This window comes from Adiantum capillus-veneris, chromosome 4 (genome assembly GCF_014529385.1).
Source record: "Adiantum capillus-veneris isolate H3 chromosome 4, ASM1452938v2, whole genome shotgun sequence".
NCBI classification, from domain to species: Eukaryota; Viridiplantae; Streptophyta; class Polypodiopsida; order Polypodiales; family Pteridaceae; genus Adiantum; species Adiantum capillus-veneris.
In genome coordinates this window covers 71,061,682-71,070,797 of record NC_140934.1, presented here as the reverse complement: position 1 = coordinate 71,070,797, position 9,116 = coordinate 71,061,682, and the positions used below count along the sequence as shown (strand labels likewise).

At 39.8% G+C, this 9,116-nt stretch overlaps 1 protein-coding gene across 1 annotated transcript; it reads right to left on the bottom strand.

The window, feature by feature from the left end:
• Positions 1–210: 210 nt before the first annotated feature.
• LOC147459388 (large ribosomal subunit protein uL15y-like) lies at positions 211–671 on the bottom strand. Its single transcript, XM_086509822.1, has 2 exons — positions 563–671; positions 211–410 (listed from the first exon to the last, which is right to left on the bottom strand). The coding sequence occupies exons 1-2, from the start codon at positions 669–671 to the stop codon at positions 211–213; spliced, it is 309 nt and encodes a 102-aa protein (XP_086365948.1).
• Positions 672–9,116: the final 8,445 nt, after the last annotated feature.

Below are 9,116 nucleotides of genomic sequence, written 5' to 3'. Positions count from 1 at the left end.
TGCTTGTTACATCCACCATTGTGCGGCCCTTACCATCATGATTGCTTATGCCGCAACTGCTTCTGCTTCCTCTTCATCGTGGAGATTTATTTATTTTATTTTTTAAAAAGGGAAAGTCGGCTACATTGTCGTTAGGACATCAAAACTCATCTCTGCAAGTCCTCATACAAAAATCCTTTACAACTGAATTGAGAAGCGAAAAAAGCCTCGTCATCTGCCTACGTTAATAGAAGGGAAGATCTGAGTAAGAAGGATGGCACCACCAGCCTCTTTGATCTTCTTCTCCGAAAGCTTAGATAAGAACTTGGCTTTAACAACAAGAGGAGTGGGGGGAGCATCGCCTTTACCTAGCACCTTGAAGTACCCGAACTGTGTGACATCCAGGAAGGGCCCTTTCCTTCCGGAGCAGACTTCGCAGAGTCAAGAAGAAGCGAAAAGAGATGATCCATATTCACAATGGGACAACGAAACTTGCTCATTGTCTTGTGGAAGTAGCGGATACCTACCTTCTTAGAGTACCTAGGGTGATATTTGTTGAAAAGAATGCAATGGTGGTGCATACCTTCTGCATTACTGCGACCTTTGGGATGCTTTTTGTGCTTGCCAATTCTTACGTGGCCTGCATTGCTGTGACCTCTCTTCTTCCTATTCTTCTTCAACTTGGTCATCATGGCGACCTCCCTACTCTTGAAACAGGAAGTCTCTCTCTCTCTCTATCTCTCTCTCTCTAAAAAAAACTCTAACTCTCTCAAAGAGCGTGCACCGGCGCGCGCTCTTTGAGAGAGTTAGAGTTTTTTAAGAGAGAGAGAGAGAGGGAGGGAGGGAGAGCGGAAGAAGGTGATGAGGAGTGGTGCAAAGGAAGCGGGACTGGTCGACGATGCAGTAGCTTTCAAGAGAGGTCCCCATTGTTTGAGAATTCGCTTCACTCCAGCTACACTTATATTCGAATCTGCTAAATTCTCCGTGTCGACAGGATCAAACCTCCATGGCACTTCCATGAGCTCCATTTCCAGCTCTACGCCTCCCACGCTACTGCCTTGGCTGCCTTCAATTGTTCTGCCGTCATGCCCATCACAAAGCTATCACAACATCAATAGCTTCCTCTCCGTACATCCTCAAAAGCTCAAGCATAATATAGTTCCTCGCTGCTACCTTGGCATTTGCATCGTTCACAAGAATGACTACCTCGCCCTTAATTATACTCTGCAGGTAGCTCGCACACTATTTCTATCAAATTGCACAGATCACCGCTAGTTGTAAAGCAGACGTGCAGATGTTCACGCAGCATAGGATCAGTAGGTGCTGATGAGGATCCCACCACACCTTGTGCGGGCACGCTGCTCCAAAATTGCTCACAAAGAGGAGGTGCAACGTCCTCATGATCATCATCAAGGTCTTGATCTTCTCAATCAGCTTCGACGTAGACAAAAGGGGACAGTTTGTGCAGCAGGACCGGAAGCCACAATTTGCACATTAACACAGAGTTGCAGAGTGTCTTGTTATCTTTCCAATGCTACTTTCGACACTCTTTGCTATAGTAAGCGGCCAGCATGCAGTTCTTGCAGAACTTTCGTGCGACGTTTGTGCATTGATTGCGGGCTAGCTCATGCAGCTGGCCGGCTACGAATGCTTTCACCGATGGTGGAGCCGAATAATTAGTGCCCCCATAGCTAGAGTTGGAGCATAAGATGATAGACAACGGGTGTCCATCCGGGCCAGATCCCAGCTGCTGCTCTGCTGGCCGTTAGTACGACTGTACTGATCATGAAGCTTACGGACACTTGACATATTTTGAACAAGGATGTATATTGGCACTTCTAATTTGCATTACTGGCTTCCCTAGTTTGTAAAGTAGGGTTTGTAATGGCTTGTACTTGCGTCCCTAAATATTCAAGCGTGATCGCAATTGCTGATCCTCATCATTACGATTTTATGGTTGATCCAGCCATGATGGTCGGCATTACATAGGGTTATATGCCCACAGAGAGGATAAGAGCCTGGTCACATCTTCCTTTTTCACAGTTCAACCGGACCGCCGGTTAAGAAGAAATCCAATAATTAGATAAAATAGTGGGTTAACTTCTGTGAAGGAGGGTTGCAAACAAGTGATAAAATTACGAGGCCTGCTTAAATAAAAGTGCATAACAAAGTAAGGCAATATGAGTCTTACTGAAGAAGGTAGGTCGTGTTCATATGTGCAGCCTCTAAGTACATGTATTGGTCAAATTATAAGACGTGGTTTTTCAAACTAGAAGAGAAAGAAACTAATGACATGCAACCTTTGCAAGCAAAAGAACATCTTGGAAAAGTATTTCCAAAAGTAGGGCAAGGTGATAGGACACCTTGTCCCATCTTGCATAGGGGGTGCTTTATGAGGTACCTCAAACTAGTTGAAGCCATTACAAAATGTGATTACACATCCATGTAGCAAGTTGTCATATACAATATAAAAAAAGGATTCCTCAAGTATAAATGTGTTAGCATCAGGAGAGCATTCAATAGCAAGAGAATTTACTACACCTCCATTGCTCTACAAATAGCAAGAGAATTTACTACACCTCCATTGCTCTACAAGGCCATGAGATCGATGTACAAATTTTTTAGCATACGATGCCTACTAGTATTTTTTGGCAAATTGAACAACTAAAATTGTAGCACATGGATCAAAACCCCATAGGTACTACTATGATTGTCTTGCCATGAAGTGCTCATGTACCCTTGTTTGTAGTGTAAAAATCTTGGTGTATACCCTCATCATTACACTCTTAAGCTATTGCTTTTGCATGAAAATTAAAGCTTTTCAAAATAAGAAATAAATATATCATATTGGCCTTCATTAAAATTGTTCAACAATATAATATACAATTCATTCTCTAGGACACTTGAAACATATAGTCTTGGTCTTCCATTTATTTTGGTTGAAAGACGCCAAAAATGAAGTAGCTACCCAAGGAACCCTCATCTAAAGAAAGGACACATCAAAATTTTGAACATTTTCAACATCAATATTAGGTTCAAAATATGAAAGTTTCAATATTAGGTTCAAATTTTGAAACAGCCTATTAATTCCATACTAGCATAGCTTTGACAAAGAGCACAACATGTGATCAAAGCTAACACAATGAATCGGTCTTTTGCAGTGAAACACACACTGTCTACATGCAAGAGAGAGAGAGAGAGAGAGAGAGAGAGAGAGAGAGAGAGAGAGAGAGAGAGAGAGAGAGAGAGAGAGAGAGAGAGAGAGAGATCTAAGCATCTTTAGTCACTTATTAGCGCTCTTCCTAGTGGACATACATGGTAGCTCTTGGTTTGGCAAGTGTCTATCATCTGCAAAAAATGTGATGTCAATATGATGCAACCCTTTCCCTCATCCAACTAGTAAGATTTCCTTACCACCTTGTCTTGAGCAGACACAAGCTAAAAAGAGATTGAAATTTTCCGCAAACAAATTATGGTCTTCTAGACATCTGCTAGATTTTTCCAAACAATGATCCAAAATGGAAAGGAGTTGCATCTTCCATCTTTGTGAACTAAGCTATTCAATTGATCTAGTGCTGACATTTAATTGTTTGGGTTTATAGAAAGCTCTCTCTCTCTCTCTCATATCTCTTTTTAGAAAATAAGTATATATATATATATATATATATATATATATATATATATATATATATATATATATATATATATATATATATATATATATATATATATATATATATATATATATATGTGAGAAGCTCACTTGATAACTTTGCTCGGTTTTGAGCTTGCTCGGATAAGTTCGCTCGATGTTTGGTAGAACTCCTACAAAACATGATACTTTACCACAAATCACACTTGTCGTTGATGAATGCATGATGTGGTTTGTCGTTTGTTTGAATATTGTACCATGGATCGTGGGCCATGCTTTTTTCCTCCGCCTCAATGTACACTGGCAATGCACTTTAATGAAGAAAAAATAAACACATCAAAGTAAATCAACAAACCTTAACAGTGCAAACAAAGTTTTCCAAAATCATTGAAAATCACATGAGTTGCCGACTTTAGGGTTTTTAATAGTGCAATTAACATACATAGCTTGAAAAAGAAAAAAGTAAGTAAGGGAATACACTCAAAAGTAACATGTTCATGAACAAAAGAAATTGAATGCTCACAAATGATCAAACGGGTTCCCAGTGGGAGGTCTATTCTCTTCATCCACCACATCTATAGAAGTGGAGGCCTCCTACCTATCTTGCCCTCTAGACTAGGGATGAATTAGAGGCACCTCCAAAAAGAAAATCCACAAAAACCAAATTGACAGCCCACAAAATGAGCCTACCATCCCTTATAAATCTACCACTGCATTTTTGGTCGAAACTCTTTGACCATATGTTAGTGTAGAGACATCCATCTTGGTGATTGCACAATCGATCAAAACTCACATGAAATGAGGATGTATTCCAAACTCTGACCATATGCTTGTGTAGAGGCATCCATATTAGTGATTTCATGCTTGATCAAAACTCACATTCAATGGTGATGTAATCCCATGAGATAGCTAAGCATCTATGAGCTCTTGGTGCTTGCAAAACAGATTGCTCTCTAGGGAAAACAAAATGTGTTGAATGAAGCAAGCCCCGTGTGCCAATAGCGTATGTCCATTATAAACAACAAGGAAATTGGTACATCATAGATTCATAGCATAGTCTATATAAAAAGCACAGTGAGATTAGTAAACCTATATGAGTTTAGTAAACCATATGTTTTATGGACATACTTGTCATGCTAGGCTCCTCGTCTATCTCGTGTTGCTTCCCTTAATCTTTGGGCAGGAAGTTGTCATGACACGCTCCCAACCAAATAGATGAATAATCCATAACATATATAAAAACAACATCGATATTTGTAAGCCTTTGGTAAAAGTAGTAAATCATAGACTATATGCTGACACAAAGGACTATAAATAAACAACATAGAAATTAGTGGAAACCCTCATAAGATTAGTAAATATTAGACAATATAGAAACAACAATGAGATTAGTTAAACTTTTACTTTATGCTCATAATTGTCATGTCAGGTGTAACATTTGTACTCTCATGTTGCTTCCCTTTAGCTCTAGGGAGCTAAGCGGTTTAAGAATTACAATTGAATGTTCACTAGCAATGTAAAAAATTCAAAAAAGTTTGTGTTGTATCTATATTCACACGAAAAATCATTACAATAGCACTCGCACGTATGATCATATCTTCTATCACATCAATTCACTTTGTACGTCCCCACAGGAGGTGTCAAGAGAAATGGAGGGATCTTATGTCCTCTTTGCATTGTCGATCTCTCTCTCACGAACAAGCACATAGTTATGATCCATGTCTATCCACCAAGGACAATGATCTAGCTCCTAGTGTAGTCGATGATGCATAGTGGATGGATACATGCTATTCCTCTTGACATGTAGAGTACAATGACACTATAAATGCACCAAGTTCTCTTTGATATATCCTTCTCTAGAAAATGTAAGCTTCAAGCACCGACATTTGACCTCAAACAATGTACTCTATCATGTGGTATAAGCGTGCAAAGTGGTACATCATGTCTCATTCTGTAACATTTAATGCACTAGTAACTTGTGTGTAGCGGAAAATGATAACATAGTGAGAATTTCATTAAGAACAAGTTCCTAATGAGCATAGAGAGAGTACTTAATTTGAGAAATCAACATAGCAATTTACACCTAACTAGTTTGGCATAGACAATACTTGAAAAGAGAGAGAAATAGAACAATTGAGGACCGGATTTACATGGAGCCGGTCCCCCCTCCAAAAAGGCTTTGTATTATAACTTCTCCCATCAAAGAGACTTTTGTATAATACAATCTTTGTGTTCTCTTACAAAACTCGTTGGTGCAATGAAGATGGAAGCTTCATACACCAAATTATGCTTGAAAAACACACCTAGTGTCCCTAGCCTTAGTCCGAAGACCTCACACACCTTCAAAAATGGTGAGAGCAAGCAGGGAATCAAGAAATATTGAGAGGAAGAAGATGGGTCTTATGAGAAAGAAGTATTCTCCTGACATAATCACTCTAATAGCATAGCTTAGCTTAGTAATTAGCATGGTAGAGGAGATGAGCATGCCATTGAAGCTTGGCTCTTGGTTGGATTGCGTTCCATAGCCAAGAGTTGTTGGTGTAGGCCTCTTCTCAATGCTTGGAGAAGGAGATGGAGTTCTTGCTCAACACATGAGCTGTGTGTGTGTATAGCAAAGTGAATTAGTCAAATAATGCCAACTCTCTTTACTTGGTCGACTCCTCTTCCCTTTGGCTCTTGCTGGCATCCCATTGGTTCCTATAGGGCTTAGCCAAGCATAATTGATAGCCTTGTGACATGTGTCCCCCTTTCCCATTTTGTGAGAGATTTAGGTAATCAAATAATTTATTTAAACTCTAATTGGACATTTTAGTCTTCTGGCCAATAGGAATCAAGCAAGCCATTGGGCTAATGAATGCTCATTGGACCCCTTGGTAGATTGTCCAATAGTCTTCTAGGGAGATTAGTTTCTATTGATTATTTTATCAAGAATTTTTAAATTGATTAGACTAATTTACTCTAGCATAATTCTCATTGGTCCACCTCTATGGCCATCTAATAGGATTTGAGGGGAAATTGGGGGCAACTGGGCTAGGAGCCGGCCATGTGTTCATTCTTCCCTTTGGGGAGAGCTTGGGATGTGTGTGTGTGTGTGTGTGTGTGTGTGTGTGTGTTTCTCTCTCTTCCCCTACCATTAGGGCTCACCCCCTCCTTCCTAGGGATGTGGGACGACTTTTTAGTCTTCCCATAACCATCCAATTTTCCCACCTTTGGCCATTGGACTTTTTAGTTAATTTTTGGAACCTTAGCCTATGGAAGTCTTAATGGAGTTTAACCTTAGGTCTTTTAAGCTCCATTGATGCACATTTCTCTTTTCTAGACTGTCCCCCTTTTGATCCCTATTTTCCCTCCTTTGGATCCCTGCCTGCTGCTGTTGAGACCAGTCTGGTAGCCTTACCAATATTCTAGCTTTTACTTCCCTGGTACTTCCCCATATTAAATGATTAGTTTAACATGAGATTTTTTTTTGGGAATAATTAGATATTAGTTTTTATGACATTACCTCTCTCTTGAAATTATAGTCGTCCTCGACTATGAGGTAGAGAAGATAAAGCCTAGTCATTAGTCTATTTGCTAGCGGGTAGAGGATCCCTATTTTACCCTACGAGACCATTCTAGAATGGATGACTAGTCCATTTAATGCTTGAGAGCCTTAGCTGCCGCCACAAGAATGTCTGCACATTAGTCTGTATCAAACTTCCATAGTAGAGTGACAAGGTTTACTTGGTGTTCGAGAGATGTCAACTCCAGAAACATGATCCTAAGCATGCATACTTATTAACATTTGTGCACAATTAAGAAAAAAAAGAGTCTTGTAAGACAAAACTTTGTTCATTTATACATATTTACATTTGCTTACTCTAGGAAATCATTTTAAGCATTGACAAGGTTTAGGTTATCCTTTAATTTATGCCTTGCATCCATCTAGCATCTTCAAAAGGATAATTTTTAGACTTGATAAGATATCGTCAGATAGTCTTACCGCGTCGTAATATGTCTTTGTGTCGGAGAATGGACTCGGGCTGCAACACTTCTTCTTGATCCTCGATCTCCGGTGGGTGTTCAATGGTTGCTTCTTGAGGTGGCTCTCCTTTGTAAGGCTTTATTAGGCTCACATGGAAAGCATTGTGTATGAGCCAATGGTTGGGAAACTTGAGTTGATAGGTCATCTCATTGATTGGCCTAAGAATCTGAAAGGGGACACAGTACCTTTTTGCTAACTTAGCATAGTACTTTTGGTGTCGTAGGATTCTTGCCCGTCATGTGCCCTAATTGAGCCTTGGGAAACTTAAGCAAGACCCAATCATTTTGTTTAAATTCCCTTATGTGCTTATCAGTAGCAACAGCCTTTTGCCTTTGCTGAGAAATGGATAGAGAATCCTTAATCTTTTGAAATTATTTTTGCAGGTCTCAACCATATTCATATACAGCAGCAAAGATCTTTTGATGTACCTCGAGCAACAGGGGACTTTTTTATCTTCCCTCTATCACCTCAAAAGGTGCGCTTCCTGTGGAAGTATATACAGTGTTATTGTAAGCATACTCCACTAAAGATAAGTACTTCTCCCATTGGGACTTTTGCTCTACTTCTGAAAATAGTTTATTTAATAACCCAAAAGAGAGGGGGGTAAATGAATTTTCAAATGTCCTTTTCCCACCCCTCTTCTCTCTCTAGCATATAAAACACTCTCTCTCACTTAGAACTCATTAAAGGAGGCACTTTTTAGCCCCCTTGCCAGAAAAGCATGTTTTTCACATTCTCTCACTGCATTCTCTCTCTAAAATGTGAGCCAACTCTCTCTCTCTCTCTCTCTCTCTCTCTCTCTCTCTCTCTCTCTCTCTCTCTTTCCCCCCTTTTCTCTCATGTCACTTCCTCTTCCAATCATTAAGGAACATTCTTGGCTGTTTGTTTCTGAAAAAGTGCAGATCCTCCAAGGTTGCAGATATGTCCTCTCTCCCACTCTCTCTTCCTTTATTCTCTCTCTCTCTCTCATGCTTCTCCCACTCCAGCTCCAACTGAGTGCAATGGAAAACTCCATTACCTCTGTGTGCTTCAACATTTCTCTCTCTACAGTCATAATCAACAATTCAAATTCAAAGGAGATTGAGTTGCACTCCCTCTCTTTCTTCCCTCCACAACATAATCTTTTTCTCTTAACTATGAGTACTCTCCACGTCTTTCCTCCATAGCCACCTTCACCTACTTGTAGCAGTCACCATTAGACATTCTCACTAATTTGCTTGATTAACTAACACAATGTCATTCGATCCCCTACCACTACAAGACATTACTAAAAAATCAAAATGATATCAATTAAATGTTGATTTAGAGCAGGAGTATGTAGCTGTGCGACTTGGCACATCTAATCCCAATGCTGGAGACCAGATGCTCAACCATGGATGCAAGACAATCAACTTATGGGTTGATGGACATATTTACCCTGGTGATCCAATGACCAATGCATCACCGCCTTTCTGTAATGTC

What these genes read in the sequence shown, in the direction of transcription:
- LOC147459388 (XM_086509822.1), bottom strand. Translation starts at nt 671, where the DNA reads ATGATGACCAAGTTGAAGAAGAATAGGAAGAAGAGAGGTCACAGCAAT. An exon ending in AGGTCGCAGTAATGCAGAAG is followed by an intron (nt 411 to 562) that starts GTATGCACCACC and finishes GACTCTGCGAAG; the next exon opens with TCTGCTCCGGAAGGAAAGGG.